Genomic DNA, 17,002 nt, shown 5'->3' with positions numbered 1-17,002 from the left:
ATCTGATCAAACACGATGATTAGACAAACGCTTGTACTACCTATGATTCCCATAGTAGCTCACAGGGAGCCCACATGCAAATGCTTGGATGTAGGCTCCCTAGTTTCTCAGCGATCGCAGCGCCACTGTTCCCTCCAGTAATTTTTGAACGAAACGCCACGATGAGCGCGGACGCAGGGCCAAGCGCGCGGAGCGCTTTTTGTTTCGCTACGCCGGGGATCTCGGAAGCCGTGCGACGGAAGAAGGCACGTCGGGTGGGGGAAGTCCTACTTTCGGCTCCCTCCGTTTTCATCGACCAGCGCTGCGGTCGGGCGCCCGGCGGGCGGCGGACGCATGCGCAGAGCCGCCGCGCTGCCCCGGGTGTTTCAGTTTTTGTTCGTTTTTCGTTCGAGCGTGCGCAGGGATAAAGCGGAGGGTTTGTTGTCGTTGGGCAGCGGCGATTCGGCGCGGGCAGCCGGTTCGTGGTGGCTGTCGGCTCTGCTTTCTCCTTCGCCGTTTCGGACTTGCTTTAGTCGGCACGTCCGCTGAGCCCCGTCGCAAGTTGCTACCCAGCCACATGGAACGAAGGATGTCGCCTACTCTGCGTCGCCGACATGTATGGATGCAGCGAGGACCGGGCTGCGCGACTCAGCGTCGAGGAAGCACTTGAGTCCGCACACGCTTTCCGTCATTAGCGCCTCGGCGCTCGGGGACCGCGGTTGTTGTCAAGCTGCCGGCGGAGGCCGCGCTTTCTACGGCGCGCGGTGTGTTGCCACCACTCACGTTTGTACCGGTTTGCGTGGGTGATCCGACGCGCAGTTCGCGCTGCGGCCTGTGTTTCACGCTTACGCTCAAAGGCGTTCGACAATCAAGTCAGCTTCTTGGTACTGCGTCTCCCGTGACTGTGTGACTTTGCCGTGCGCGTGTTTCGTTTGAGTGTCCGCTATGTTGCGCCCTAGTCAAGTCTTGGTGGCCCTTCTCTTCAACTTGGCGCCGTCGAGCGTCCTCTTCGCTGGTGCCGGCGATGCTTTCCGTAGCAAGGTACCGCCCGGTACAGTCGGTACGTCACTTTTCTTTCTGATCCTTCACTGGCCTCTTTCGATCGCGTTCAATGCAAGTTGGGAGCTTTACATCCCGTAAGAGGTGCTCTTGATTCGGCATGCATTTGTGCCGTTAGTGCGAAATGCACAAACAAATGTATGTAAGAATTTGGTTCGCACAGTAGTGGACGCTATTGTAGTGCCTAGTATTGGCGTCGCTCGAGTGCGTTGTCGTACGCTGACCGCGTCGTGACAGACCTGATAAACTTGAAAAGGTGCACTTGAATCGGCACGAGTGTCTGGTGCGAGCACTTGATACGCGGTTCGATCAACTCTGAAGCAACGCGCGATATTCGTGCTGTAGCTTCGCCCAGGCAAGCAGCCTGGGCTAATTAGAATGTAATGGCCGCATGTCTTTCTTTATTTCTTGCGTTTTTTTAAAGAAAAGCTTATCTTACTTTACGTGATCTCCGAGTAGGCAAACAATGGTCCTGCCACAGTTTTGCTCGTGATTGTATTTGACCTGCAATCACCTTTTCGAGCAAGATCGAAGCGCAAATGTGGCCGTGAGTGCAGCAAGATCGACATCAATCGGGGTTGAGAACTACATGTACTAAAGCTCATTGAGTTTGACCTAAATTAGTTTACTTAGAGTGGCGATTGTGTCACAGCCAACATGAATGCAGCACTTCACAAATGTTTGATTATATACACTCGCTGTGGAAAGCCGTACGAAAACTCAAGGCACGTGGAATCTTGTGGTGATGTGGTGGTCGTAGTGCTAATTATGTGGAGCTTGATGTTAGTGTTGCTAAGGTACCCAATGAATTATTGCGTTTTTTTTCCCCTTAACTAACTAACCGCTCTGTGTGGTGCTTCGATAAATGGATTAATTCGTGCGCGCTGAAACTGCTGCTTTCTTTCTTGTTTGCACTCACATTAATCGCAACCCGTTAAGCATTCTACATGGCCGTAAATAGTTTATGTATTTGCTGCCTACACATTATGTTAATGATTCTTTGCCGCTTTCATGCCTTGAACAACGAGTTGCGTTCTGACCTGGAAGCTTTTAAGAACAGCTCCCCTACATTCTCGTGTATGCGCTACCCACACATTAGGTTAATGATTCTTTGCTGTTTTCATCGCTTGAACAACGAGTTGCATTCTATTTAGAAAGTTTAGAACACCTCTCGTAGCGGCCCAGTGAAATGCAAAAGGATATAAGATGCGTCTGCAAGTTTTCATGCATCTCTTTTGCATAGGCTCATAAATGAGGTGCAAATCAGGCACTTGCTCTCGCTATTAATGCATAAATGCCTTCCATTCGGGGGTAGAAGGGGTGTAGTTAGGAAGCAGTGAACCACATTTTCTTTGTAGTATATATCTGCCTACAATTTTATAAGAAAAGTTCGCGTCCGTCGGGGGTTATCTTGTCTCCAGACAATAATTGTCATCTATTTGCGTGCCTTTCCTTTAACGCTGCGTGCCCGGTAATTCCAGGTGACGAACGACATTCGTGTTATCAGCGTGACATAGCACTTTTCGTAGGAAAGGAGGCAGGGCAAAGTTTTTAAGCAAGAAAACTGAAGCAAGACGTGAAAATTATTACTTACCTGCAATGTCTCCAGAATTTTCCGTGAAGTTTGTGAATATGAGTTCATTTTACGAATGTTACGTAATTTTTATTGAAAACAAATTCAACCAGTGAAACTGCTGCGCTCGCCGGTCTCCGAATGTTCGGTTTCAAGTCCTGTGATTGTGAAAAGATGCAGGATGGGTACTTAATAGGAGTTAGTTTATACAGAGAAGTTCCTGATGAAGTCGTTGAAGAAGTCCCTGTGATCTAAAATCACTGTGTTAATTGTCACTGTTTGCTGCTACATTTTGCTAGCTGTTTGCATACAGCGTTACAAATTAAATCGAGTTTACAAAGTGCGCTTGTATCCGTGAAAAAAAAAAAGAAACGTGTGCCCAAGTCGAGAATCAGTGCCCCTCTCCTCCCCCCAACCCTTCCTCTTCGATCTCGTGTCAGCGGGAGTTCAAGAATTTCAAATGTTGACACTGCGGCAGCTATGCAATTTTTGTTTGCGCACAAGATAAGCCCCTAGAAGAGTAAACCGCAGTTAGAGTGTACCCCATGCAGTGCTGTACTTAACGATGTTTCCTGTACCTCTGTGCCTTCCAGAGTTGGATCTGCTCAAGATGCTGAACATCAGTACATTGCACAAAGGAGTGGGCCGCACCACAGGCCCGATCTCTAGTCTTCCAGCGTGGAAACTTTACTCCGGTCTGAACGCTGTCCAGATCCCTCTGGAGCCCGAGTCACGCTTTCAACACCAGCTGGCCAGTAGCGGAGCACTTTCAGCCATCTTTGTCACCAGGCCCAATCGCCACAGCGTGGCCACATTGTTCAGTATCCACCTACCGGGGAAGATGACGCCTCTCGTCAGAGTTGCCGTCAATTTTAGGACCCGGCGCTTTGTGCTGTCTTACACTGTGCCAGACTCTGTAGCCATGCCTTCGTCAGGCGAAGATGAAGCAGCTGACAAAGCAAGTAGGCGGGACCTAGACATTGCAGACGATATCAGCGACGCAGATGGCACTGAGCAGAGGGCCGATGACGCGGATGAGGCCTTCCACTTGAACTCTGCTGATGTGCGACATGTCAAGTTCAGGCTAGCTTCAGCTAAAGCACTGAAGAAGTCTCATGGCTGGACTTGGTTTGGTGTCACCTTGACACGAGAAAAAGTAACGTTGTACGAGAACTGTGAGAAACCAGTCGAAATTGAGCTGGTGCATTCACCGTTGCTGAGGTTTCCGAGTGATGCGCTGGTCTACTTTCGCCAAGAACCTGGATTGAAACGCAAGTTTGTGGTGAGTGTGTTTGTTTATTGTAGTGTGAACTGATTGCATTATGGAAATAGACTGTAAATTAGAGCATAAAGCAAAGCGCAATTTAGTTAATACAGATGATTTGCGAAGGGTATGAGTCATAATTAAAATATATTCAAGAGACAATATACCAAGAACGGTTTTGTACCGTTCACGCATATTTTTTTTATTATATCTGTATAGTAAATTTGTTTATTCATTCTAGTTTAGACTTTGTGTAATTTTATTTCCGAAATGTTTAAAGACAATTTCAGCCGTCATCTCGCGTAAACGGCAGCTCGTTTTCTGTAATTTTGCACCACGATACTCAAAGCAGGCTTTTGAGACTACATTTACTGGAATGCCTACGTGTGTAGCTCCATAATTTTGGTAACTTATGCTCAAGATTTCGGATAATTAGGCGTCATTTGGTCCTCTCGCGTTTCAAGTGCGAGTTTAATAAGATTACCGAATGGTAATATAAACAGTTAAAACTACAGCTCCTGTTATCTCAATTGAACATTCCAGTTTTGTTGTGTCCACATTTAGGGACAATGGGCATACAAAGTGAGAATAGACCATTTACGAAAAATATTAGTAAAAAGTCGTCGTTGCATAGATAGAAACTTGCTGGTAGATTTACAAAAGAGCACGCCCACTGGGAGACGGGCGGCTTCGTCAGGCTGGAATCAAAGCTGCTGCACAGCTGGTGCTTCGCCGCCCAATGGTCTTGGTTATAATGCATGTGAAGGATTTCGCGTATGTGAAACACCCGCTGTGACTGGCACCATGCATACAGGCAAGCCTGGTTAGTACCAGTTAGGCGCAACTAACTGCTTGCTCTAATCGAGACTATGCCACTGATAGGGTCGCGCTCGCAAAAAAAAAACCGGATTGACGATGCTTTCACGAGCCTTTCACAACCAGGTGAGGCTCCGGGTCAAAAAAAAAAGGGGGGGGGGGGTGCAGGAGGGGTGTTGAACACGCCATGGTAAACGCGACCGGTTGGGAAGGCTACTGATGACTTCCGTGTCTTTGCTGCTACTCACATTTGAAAGGCAACGGGAAGATTTTGTTTTCAATTTTATGCCGCACAATTTAATCCTGAGCAGAGAACTTATCAACTGTCATGAAGCTAGCAAATAGTGAAAAAAGACGAAAACGAAATTGCGTGGCTTTACGTTGTAAAAGATGGCCTGGCTATGAAAAATGCCGACCCGCAGCGATAATCATCTTTTTGCGGCAAAGTTTATATACACCTACTAAGTACGCCCGCGTTGCCCGCCCCTATAGAGAAAAAGCACTCATTGTGACTTCCGTTTGTGCGGCTCGAGGGCGCTTCAAAATTGGGAGAAGGTCCGTTAAACTGCATACGTGAGCATTGTTAGTAACCAGTTGCATTAATACATGGTAACTACGGGAAAAAAAGTGGATATGTGCAGACAGTGCAAACGCAATGTAACAACAGCCATTTATTTGAAAGGACGCACGGGCGAGATTATAGATTATCGGGTAAGATTATGCGCAAACAATAAAACATTTATAAAGTCTGTATTTAAAAAAATATATATTATAAGGTAAATGCTTGTTATTGGTCAAGGCAGTGCTCGTGTTGACCTTTCGTCTATAAACTCGATCGGCTGTGTTCAGCTATAAACCAGATTAAATGAAAAAAAATCATGAACGTTACTGGTGGTATAAAAGTGGGATGGTTTGGTTACTCTAAACATACCATCACTAATCTTCTGTTGTGCTAGATTCGCAGTTTACTCTTCTATACGAAACTGTAATCACGAAGACCTTGAAATAACTGATTCAGAGAGCCGTGCCACGGTAGTTTTTTTTTTCCACTCTATGTGCTTGAACGTGTAAAATCGCTATCTTGGTACAAAGGTACATCCTCCTAAAATATAAGCATCGAGCTATATTTGCCTCGTTTTCCTGCCCGCATATCTCGAGTAATTTGCGTCCGAGGCTGTTATGCGTATCTGGACCCATTGCTGTAATGTTTGGTTTGTCGATTGCTCCTAAGTCCCGGAGAAAACAAAAAAGCGTGGTTCACGCCGACGCATTTCGCCTCCTTGTAAATGATCCCGTTATTTCTCAGCTATGCTCAGTGGCAGCCGTTCAAGTGTCGTATAGATCGGACGCCGACCTCCGACGGGAGCGATCGATCCCGTGCCGCGTACACCGCGCGTGTAAAATACTTTGAGTTTTTATCCTGTCAACATTCAAACAATATTTTTAAACATAGCACTGCTTTGCATATTGTGTAATTTAGCAGCCGCATGGTATTTAGACTGGTTAGCCGTTCTGACATCGTCGTTTGCCTGGCTTGCAGCACTTTGTGTTATTGGGATACATTGGTCTTAGACTGCGTAAACGTAGCAGTGTAATGTCGAAAAGCACGATAGTTTTATAAAATTGAGAAGGGGGCAAGGGTTTCTGCCACCTCCGCTTTTTTAAAACGCTTTTCTTCTTGAAATAAGTAGCTACGCATGCTCAAGCAGTTGGAGAAAATGCAGACTCTGCCGAATCTTCTGGAATTCGGGGAACTTGGCGGTCCCTACGTGGGACTAGCCGGATGGCGCAGGGTCTCCCCTGCGTCTTCTCTGGACCAAAATAAGGTTATTCCACTCACTCACTTCTTCAAATGAGAAACTATAGCATCAACTGTGTTAAACAGGCACCTTGATGTCAGAAAACAGCTTCTATAGAGAAGAGAGAGAGAGACAGGATTCAACTTTTATTGGTGCCAGCAATCACGAGGGCGGACGCAGCCTCCTCCGCCTAGCAGACGGCTGAGATCCCCTTGGTCTCAGCGGCTGCCTCGGCTAGCTGGACGGCTCAGACCTGGTCTTGCTGGTCTGAGCTGAGCAGCAGGGTCTCCTACTGCTGCCGGTTTTGAATTTTGCGGCCCTCGAAAGGAGCCGCCTTCGAGCATGCCTATTTTAGAATATGTGGCTTATCCGCCCTACTTTACATAATTTGCATTGATCATTGTGTTGCCCTGCATAGAATCTGCTGCAGGCCACCGGGTTAGGATACGCGTTTGTTTGCAAGAGGCGCTAGGCCACCGCCTGTTTCCGGGTTAGCGCGGGATGAGTTGTTGGGTACCGGGCCCTTCCCAGCCGATAGTAATCGGTTATTTCTTTGTAGCTGACCATGCGGTCTCCTCTCGTTCCCGGATTGGCCGGCTCACTTGCTCGGCGAGTAAGTCCTCGAGCTGCGTGCGTGGGTGCCCAAATAATTTGGATCGTCCCGCGATGTCGGTCGCTGTTATTGTTTAGAATTTTGAGCGCCTCTGGCGAGATGCGTTCTTTCGCGAAATTATGAACGGCAGTTCTTGAGTCGCTTATGATAATCCTCGCTTTGGTGGAGGCCACCGCTAATGCGATGGCGGCTTCCTCCGCAACTTCAGGGTTAACCGTTCTCATGGTGCCGCTCGCGAGGGGTTGTCCGTCCGCGTTTACCGCTATGGACATCCCTTTGCGTTCTCTGTATTCTGGGCGTCTACGTAGGCCACGCCCTCTACGTCATGGTATTTGCGCTCAATGTGGGGCGCCCTTGACTCTCGTCGCTCCTTGTGGTGTTCTGGGTGCATGTTCTTGGGTAGTGGAAGAACTTGAAATTCCCTCCTCGTCTTTAGTGGAATGCTTATTTTGGTGCCGTGTTGCGCTTCTTATCGAATTTTGAGTTTCCGTAGAAAATGTCGCCCCTTTGGGGTTTGTGTGAGTCTTTCGTATTAGGCGGTAGTGTGCGCCTCGATTAGCTCGTCAAGCGTGTTGTGTAGCCCCAACTCTATGAGTTCGTCGTTGGATGTTGTGACTGGGACGCCAATTGCCTGTTTGAAAGCTCGTCTGATGATGCATTCCATCTTTTTTCTGCCACTCCAAATGTTAGGTACAGTGCCACATAGACGACGCGGCTGATGACGAAGACCTGCACTAAACGAATTAGGCTGACCTCCGTCATGCCGTAGTGTCTATTGGCAATCCGTTTGATTAGCCTTAATGTTTGCTGTGCGCTGGTCTCTAGCGCATTGATGGTGCCGAGGTTTCTGCCTTCCGCATGCAACCGGAGTCCTAGGACTTTCATCTGGTCTACGATAGGTATCGGGCCCCTGTTCACCTTGATCTTAATGTGCGGTGTTCCTCCGTATTGTTTCCTGATCGTAGGGTACACCAGCATGAGTTCAGACTTTTGCGAGGAGCAACTGAGCCCCTTATCTGCCGCGTAGCGTTCGACGGCCTCCGTAGGCTGCTGGAGGGTTTCCTCGATTTGGCTTTCGCTGCCGCCTGTCACCCACAACGTTATGTCGTCGTCGTACAGGCTGTCGTTGAGGCAGTGGAGCTTGCTGAGGATTTTCGGCAGGCCGATCATGGCCACGTTGAAGAGAAAGGGGGACAATACCGAGCCCTGCGGCGTTCCCCTACTGCCCAGTTGTATGCCATCCGACTTGATTTCTCCTATCGTGATTTGAGCTGTGCGGTTCGAGAGAAAGTCCCGGACGTAGTCCTATTCTATAGAGAACAGTTTTTTTTCTATGCTTTGGATTTAATTTATTGAAAGTTTGGCTCTGTCAGTTAAGAAATCCTATATTGCCACCATCGATAACCTAAATACAAACTGAGCCAGTACTATTTTTCTTCATTTAAAACAAACTACACTTACCAGCATAGAAATACACTGAAAGCACAACTCTCTTTCTGGATTCATGAACGCTTCAGTGGCTATAAAATCTGCTAAGTACTAAGGTGTGCTGGGAAGTTTTTGCAACCTTTTGTTCATTCACAGTACATGAAAATTCTGAATTTCATTTAGTTTGATTAATAAAGCTAAATTCTTTCGTTTACCTCGAGCAGCCATTATTCATATTTTATTCCCAATGCGTGCCAAGTGCTTGCATACATATTAGAAAATACAACATAAGAATGTTTGAGTTCCTGTACTAGCGCCAATGGCATTTGGACTCATTTGCATTGCAAGTTTTTGTTACTAAGGAAAGTACATATATAGTTATAATAATCTACTGCCCAGCTTTCTCAATTACAGTAGTAGACCTTACTTGTTATTTATTACTTAAAAGTTTATTCTGATATCATTGTACCATGGTTTTTTACCATGGCGATGTTGAGCTGAAAGAAATTAATGATAGTTTCGTGACATACAGACAATTCTGTCCCGTGTATCTAGCCGCGCACATGCCTTCTGCGCTGGTAAAGGAACAGGAATGAGTGAGATCCTAGGATAAATAATCCAATACGGCACTGCATGTAATGTGTTTACATTAGGTGTATATTACAGTGCAAAGAACGTGGGAATGTCTTGAAATGGTCGTGTTTTCATCATCATCATCAGCCCATTTTTATGCCCTCTGCAGGACGAAGGCCTCTCCCTGCGATCTCCAATTACCCCTTTATTGCACTAGCAGATTACAAATTGCGCCTGCAAAATTCTTAATTTAATCAAGCCACGTACTTTTCTACCTTCCTCGACTGGGCTTCCCTTGGCACCCCCATTCGGTAAATATAATGGTACACCGGTTATCTACCCTACGCATTACATGGCCTGCCCAGCTCCCTTTGTTTCACTTAATATCAACTAGAATATCAGCTAACCTTATTTGTTCTCTCTACTCCGCTCTCTTTATGTCTGTTAACGTTACGCCTAACATTTTTCGTTCCATCGCTCCTTGCGCGGTCCTTAACTTGTTGTTAAGCTTCTTTGTTTACCTCGAAGTTCCTGCCCCTTATGTTAGCACCGGTAGAATGCAGTGATTGTACATTTTTCTTTTCAACGACAGGGGTAAGCTCCCGGTCAGGATTTGGTAATGCCTGCTGTATGCACTCCTGCTCATTTTAATTCTTCTGTAAAGTTATTTCTCATAATCAGCGTTCCCTGTCAGCAGTTAACCTAGACAAACATACTAGGCCGCCGCCAGGGAGCAGGAGCTCCAGGCCGATTAACCGCCGTCGGCTCCCGCATCTGAACAAACCACGAGCCTCTAGTTTCAAATAAATGTTTTGTCCTCCTCCTCCTCCTCCCGTACAGACTCTAGAGGCTGACTGGCGATTCTGAATTCCTGTTCTCTTGTCAGACTATTGGACCTCATCATTGCAGTACTCCCACTCCTGCGCCAAATGCGCCAGATTGCGCCATACGAGATTTCCTGCGCCATACTGATAAGTGTACCCGATTTTGCGCCGAAGTGCGCCAAAATTAGCGCCTGCGCATTACGTGGGTGGCCGCAGTGGCCCGCAGACGTGCGTAGCGCGCATGACTAAAGCGGCTTGATAAATCGAACGGCGACCGATAATTCGGGCTCGATGGGAACCGCCTAAAAGTACAAATAATTGGGAGCCGGAAATATCCAAATTCGCCAGAAAATAACTGAATTTACTCCGCCAGTGGCTAAAAAAGAAATTATTCTCGGTTGACCACTTTCGGGGATACGTTCACTTTCGCGGGATTTCGCGTTACTAGCGTCAGCGTTGGCATACTTGGTAGTGTGCCAGGAACGCTATAATCCGTCGACGTGTCCAGTGCTAGTCGCGCGAAATGTAGCGAAAGTGGAAGTATCCCGGAAAGAGATCGTCCAAAAATAAATCCGAAGTTTGTCAACGCGGTCCTGCGCGCACGTACGCTTGCCTACGATCTGGTCAGTCCGTATCTCTACCATTGTTATGCTGTCGCCACAAATAGACGAAAGTACAATTAATGCATGCACCGAATCTTCAACCTTTGGCAACAGGACCGCGATCTTGTAGCGATGCCTTTTCCGCTGCCGCTCCTTTCACTTCGTCAGTGTTATAAGAGCGGCGCTCCGCTTGCGGCCTCCTCCGCTCCCCCATTGGCCAATCCGTGTCACGTGGAAGTTCGCGTCGCGCTTTTGTATATTTTTTTCTTTCCAGCGCGCTCCGACTGCCATTCTCGGGCCTGTGCGACGAAAGTGCTGTACGCACAAACGGATCAAACGTGTTAGGGACAAGAACTTCGTTGTGATGGCATGCTGCTGCGCCTTAAGTTGCCGCAACCGACAAGGCGAGGGCAAAAGGCTTTTTTTGTTCACCATCCGGCGTGCGCAAACGCTTGCTGCACACTTGATATTTGCGCCGTCTCGCATCGTCGCGTTGCTACTTCCAAAACGGCATTATTAAGACCAGTTACTGACTGACGAAGCAAAATCGCGCCTCAAAAACGTCTCCGCGGGGCGCGATCGAAGTTTTCCTCGGATTTCCTCTGGTAGCGCGTTAGCTGTCGTCTGCCACGGCAGGCCCGACGCAGGCGGCGCCACTGTCGATATCGCGCCTCGGTCGCGCCGAGCGCGATAGTGGAACGGAGGAGGAGGGAAGTGGATGGCGCTACTTTTCTTATAGGGGCTTTAGTTATATGGTATCAGCCGGCAGAGAACGGTGGATAAGGGCGGCTATAGAATCGAGCGGAATCATGGCTACAATATCGCCGCGCAGGAGTCGACCGCGCTATCATAGCCAAATGACGTTTTTTTTTTTTTTTTTTTTTCAAACAGTCACTGTCCTCGTCGGTGGAGACATCGAGGGTGCAATCGGCGCCGCTTAAACAACTTAAGTCGCCGCGACCGTGTCGCTAGTTAACACGCCAATGAATAAACGGTGGACGCGCAGAGCCAACCCGAATGCACTCCCGAACGGCTTGCCGGAGTTCGCTTGCCCGACGGTTTGGGCGCGGTCGGTGCTAAATTAACTAGGCTTCGCTAGTTTCGGTTTCCAGGAGGGGTCGGCAACAAGGCCGACCACCATGCTGCGGCGATGCCAGCGACGTATCAACGCCAGAATATTGCTATTTCCGCTCAACTCGGAGGCCAAATTAGCACGCCGTCGTGCAGGCAGAGTCCGAATTATATAGAATGGCGTACCTTAAGGTGTCCGAAATTTCGATCGTACTTATACCTTAAATTTATGGGCCAGTGATGGTGCCTCAAAGTAGTCCGTATAATCGAGCATGTTTGAATTGCTGGTGTCGAAATAGTCGGTCGACGCCAGTTGTGAATCGGCCAGTTGCTGAACACAGGCTTCGGCTTTACGCGGAAAAACAGAACGTTGAAAAGTACCTGGGTGTCGTTTAAAGCAATGACTAAGCGTTACGAGGGGCGCATCAAGGCTGGCCTGGCTCAGAAAAGCATTGATGACATTGTCTGGCCAGGTGTTTCTGAATGATGCTAGAGCCGTGCTGAAAACATAACAAAGTGTCAGCTGTCAATGAAAAAAATCATACGATGTAAAAGGCAACATCTGAGCAGCTTCACTAAACTTGAAATAAACTATTCACAGCACACTGTGTGAACAGGTTTGTCTTCATTTAAATTAAAGGGACACTCATGTATTTCAAGGCAGTGTTTCACAGCTAGCAAATACTTTCTGGAATAATGCTTGTCAATTTTAAGTGTTTGAAATAGCTTAGGACGTGTCCAGCATCTGGCATTTATTAGCTCCAAAGTGCTCTGAAATCTGTATCTGGATGCTCCAAACTGCTACAAAATTAGGATTTTGCTGCGCCAGAAATTGCTCCAAATCTCAGTTCGTCAGTGGCAGCAGTGTCATTGTCTTCTGCATATTAATCTTCAACCCCATTCTTACACTTTAATAAGGTCCTGAATAATTTGCTGTAATTCGTCCCTAGTGTTGCTGAACAGGACTATGTCATCTGCAAACCAAAAGTTGCTGAGATATCGCTGTTGATCTTCACTGCTAAACCTTCCCAGTCTTGAATACTACTTCTAAGCCTGCAGTGAATAGCATCGGAGAGATTGTGCCTCCTTGCCTGACCCCTTTCTTTAAGCGTAACTTTCTACTTTTCTTGTGAAGCACCAAGGTAACTGTGGAATCTTTGTAGATATTTTGAAGATATTCACGTATGCCTCCCGTACTCCTTGATTACACAATGCCTCTATGACTGCTGGCATCTCTACTCAAACAAATGCTTTTTTCATAATCTACGAAAGTCATATACAGATGTAGTGTTTGACTGGTGGTGCATACATATTTTAGTGGATTCAAAAAGGTAGCATCTCGAGTGCAAGCTTGTTTGTTTGACTGGTGGTGCATACATATTTTAGTGGATTCAAAAAAAGGTAGCATCTCGAGTGCAAGCTTGTTATGTATCCTGTGTCATTGATGGGTAAAGTGATATCTTTACGCAATATATGTCTTGTTCAACACAAAGGGTTAGATATTGTGTTGCATATAGTGAACAGAACAGCTATCTTGGGCGCATTACATACACTTCACGCATATGCATAGGATGTGTAACAATACGAGAAGTAAATACGTCTTTAAGCAATCTCCAAACAAGTGCTAGCGATGAGCATTTGAAAGAACTAAAATATAGCGGCATGACAAGGGGGAAAAGTGCAGTGTTGCTTGCCATCGATATGCTTGTGTGCAGCATGCACTTTGTTGACTCACAGGATCATAATCCTTTTTGTTTACAATTTTGTTATTTAGAAATGACCTCACATGGGTGCACATTTTTTTTCAGCAGAGTCATGGTTTCTCTCTACCAGTGGATTGCGTTTTATGTGTTCCTTGGTATCGGAAATCCTTGAAACCATAAAAATGGCATGTTTGCCAAAGTAAGCTGTTACAGCAATAGTACTTACCGTGTTTAATGATCACAGAAGTATACCATTGAAAATAATTGAGTGTGTATCATAATAATATTTTTGTTCCTATCTCCAAGAGCTGCTCAATTTATTATGGTGCCGTGTAATTCCAGTATGAGCGTCCACACCGTGCAACTTTATTTCTGCCTGTCATCACCCCTCTTCAGTTTCAAAGGAGCTGTTCGAGTAATTAGCTGCCGCACGGGAAATACAGTTGCTGTATTTATGCCTTTGAACGTAGTTTTTCGATTCGTGTCATTGTTGAGGTTGTCTTGGCAGGCATATCACAAAGGCAACACATTTGTCTCAGATGTCATGTGTGGATATCCATTACATAAGAAGTTTTTTTTCCCATGAATGTTTTGGCAAGCGCTCCTGTTCTTGCCGCTAAAGACTGCAAACGGTGTTTCTGGTTTGTGCTGTCAGCCTGTGACAGCACATCACTCATTCTTAATTGCTTGTAAGAATTGTGATTCCCATGCTGCAACATTTCCAATGTTTCTTGCAGGGATCTGTTCAAGTTGCTCGCTTGTACAGTAACCGCATCACGTCGCGGCCGTGGAAGTGCTCGAGTACGGGCACTGCAAGCTTGGAAGAATGAACTTGGCAGCCAATGTTCCGCGAATCACCCGCCAAGAGCTCCACGTTGTGATGAGGAGTACCACTCACGCACATCCTTATAACAAGAGATATGAAGGGATGTGGGCCACGTTTGAATGGAGAATTTGGGTAGTAGTTATGTGAATTCTGGTCAAGCGTTGGTCGCTGGGGCCATTTTTGTGAGCGGAATTGACATGTGCCTGCATTACGATTTTAATACAGTGCTTAAGAGAAGATTACCTAGTTGTAAGTCCTTATCTTATAAATGTGTTCTTTGAGTAGAATGGGCAACCACAGTGCCAAGGAAGAGAGTGAATCATTCCAATGGCTGCAAGCCATGCAGAAACAGCTTGACTAAGCAGAGGCTTCTGCTGAACAGTATTGCAAACATTGAAGAAATTGTTGAGTATTTAGTATGGTGAAAATTTTTATAAGGAAGGTTGTGAAAATTCCAAGTTACATTTTCTCTTCGTTGGCAGCGAAATTGAAGTGCATAGCATTATGTTTATCTCCTTGTAGTGATTATAAATTGTGTTTTATATGTGGAGGCACTGTTATGCTGCACGCGCGGTGTATGAATATCACAGTAATGCTGCCTTTAAATTTTGCTCCAATGCTATACCAGTTTTACGCAACTGACATTGCCTCTTTTTACTCAAGCGTACTAGAAGGAACAAATAGCATGTCTCACTTCCTTCTCCTCTCACACATCTGATCAGAAAAGTGAGCTGTATCAACGAAACCCACAAACCAAGGCCTGCTATCTAGACTCGTATCAGGTTGTTTGCTGTTTACTGCGGGTTGGCTGAAACTATTTCGCTGAAACAGTCATTAGGAGTAAACATTGTTCTCAGCATTTCAGTACTGTTTACCATTTCTTGATATCTAACTCACTAGCGGACATTGTTGGTCTAAGTGTACACATTTATCGCCGAAATCAAATTCAATTTTTAATGATTGACGAGCCTTTTATTCTTCGCATTTAACCCAAACATGAAGATTTGCATAATGTGCGTGATTCAGATAGTATTATAACAGGAAGCCTACTGAAAACACTGGAAATATGAGCTGTGGAATCAGAAAAGCCTTTATCTCATAAGGCTTACCCTGCAGCTACCACAACAGGAAGTGAATGCCCATCACATAATTGCCTTCCTAGGGCTGGCGACACGACTGTAGTTTTCATTGAAATAACACGTATGAATTTTATTCGTCAATGTCAGTGTAACTGAAGTTTGTTTTAGTCGATAGCTTTTATGATCACCTTCGTAACTTTCTTCATAATTTACTGTGTGGGTATCTGAAAAACAAAAGAAAGATCAGTCAGCCAGTATTTCTAAGGAGACACCTCGCATAGCAGACTAACTCATTTGCGAAAGCTTTGCCTGAACAAATATCTAGAATTTGTAACGCCAATTTACTCCATGTTTTGCATGGACTGAAACAGTCACCTAAACAAAGTGGGGAACGCGGGATTACGATAGAAAATCAGACGTTTGAGGAGACAGAGTTGAACCGAGACTGTTCCTCCAGACTGTTTGCTAGCTTTTCGCGTTCTTGTTAAGTGTTAATAACGAATCAAGCAGCTATTTCGCCGTGACAAGTCGTGGGTTTTGGAGGTGTGGCGACCGCCGCTAGCTGGCACCTGTGCGACTCTGGTGTGGTGCACGGTACTCTGCACATATTGAGAGTGATTCAAAGTAAGCCAATGAGCCGACTTTCCATGAGCGCTGGAAATGATAGCGTGTTGTGCCCTTTGTATTTATGATAGTTATGTGCTTCGAAGCGCGTGGACATGCTTGTTTCAGTGGTAAGAGAAGTTTATGTACCTAATCGCCCGTGTGAGTGATCGTCACTTTTAAACGTTCTCTCACTTGGCTTCGTAGTCCTTTTTTTGTGTGTTCGGAAGTTTCTTGGCAGCGGACACTTATTGTCATGAAAAAGACTACCTCGAGTCCCCATTGCCCTTTGTAGGTGCAGGAATTAAGCTAAAGACTGACTACTTAAGTATGAGAACAGAAGAGTAAGGCATATCTGCGTATTGCAAGAAGTCATATGAATGTCTGAGATCAGTTTCTAAAACGGTTGCTTACAGCTTATTTTTGTTTTCGTGCCATCGTTTTTTTTTTCACCGTTGTCGTTTCTAACCAATTGGCGCACACGTGCAATAGTAATTTGAAAGGTATTCGATGGTTAGGTTAAACGTTTTCTTGCACCGTGAAGTTCGACGGCTGGTTATATTTCTGACGAGCTTGTAGCCTTTGTACACAGCACTCGACCAGAAATTCCTTGCTGAAGTGTGGCATATTTATACTCATCGTGTGCTATGTTCCCATTGCACCTGCGCCATCTTGCGTATTCCTCCTCAGGACAGAGGAGGCCTCCACTGAACTATTAAGGCAGGCATACCGGCTCGACTTGTGTCACGTTGTACAAATTGAGGATCGCGTGTAGGGGAACTCGTGTTGAAGTGATAACAGCACTGTGGCGTCCCGAATCAATGTGTTCTTGTACGTGGTGTATGTAGTACGTATTGAATTGCTTTGAAGGTCAACAGGAAAGCAAGACGGCTTGCCGGAAGAAGTTCTTTCCGGTACATCGTTTTTTTTTTTTGACGCCGTCGTTATGCAACGGATGTAAAACTAGCGTGACTCTTGAACGATATTAAAAAACGTACACGACCAAATGCTTGTGAACTGTCTTCTTGCTTTCTTTTTCAAATTTTGGGCTCGTCAAGAGAATTCCATTTAGAGCTCAGGCGCGCCGCATGGGCGCCGTTTGCTGCTCGCGGTTCATTCGCGATGCTGTCAATGGCACAGTTAAAAAAAATCAGAAGAGCGTTTCACAATCAAGTCGCTAATTACCCGGC

The 17,002-nt window shown here is 46.0% G+C and overlaps 1 protein-coding gene across 1 annotated transcript; it reads left to right on the top strand.

The window, feature by feature from the left end:
* Positions 1-378: 378 nt before the first annotated feature.
* Positions 379-16,835, top strand: LOC119464464 (uncharacterized). Its single transcript, XM_037725454.2, has 3 exons — positions 379-1,039; positions 3,205-3,893; positions 14,042-16,835. Exons 1-3 carry the CDS (start codon positions 925-927, stop codon positions 14,132-14,134), a joined length of 897 nt encoding a protein of 298 aa, XP_037581382.1. The 5' UTR covers positions 379-924; the 3' UTR covers positions 14,135-16,835.
* The last annotated feature ends 167 nt before the right edge of the window (positions 16,836-17,002 follow it).

Source organism: Dermacentor silvarum, chromosome 9 (genome assembly GCF_013339745.2).
Source record: "Dermacentor silvarum isolate Dsil-2018 chromosome 9, BIME_Dsil_1.4, whole genome shotgun sequence".
In the NCBI taxonomy this organism is placed as follows: Eukaryota; Metazoa; Arthropoda; class Arachnida; order Ixodida; family Ixodidae; genus Dermacentor; species Dermacentor silvarum.
The sequence above is the reverse complement of the archived record's forward strand: the minus strand, read 5'-3'. Positions and strand labels throughout refer to the sequence as shown.

Excerpts from the sequence above, each read along its gene's own strand:
- LOC119464464 (XM_037725454.2), top strand. The coding sequence starts at position 925 with ATGTTGCGCCCTAGTCAAGTCTTGGTGGCCCTTCTCTTCAACTTGGCG. Across the intron at positions 1,040-3,204 it reads GGTACCGCCCGGTACAGTCG|AGTTGGATCTGCTCAAGATG; the intron begins GTACGTCACTTT and ends TGTGCCTTCCAG. Across the intron at positions 3,894-14,041 it reads GATTGAAACGCAAGTTTGTG|GGATCTGTTCAAGTTGCTCG; the intron begins GTGAGTGTGTTT and ends TGTTTCTTGCAG.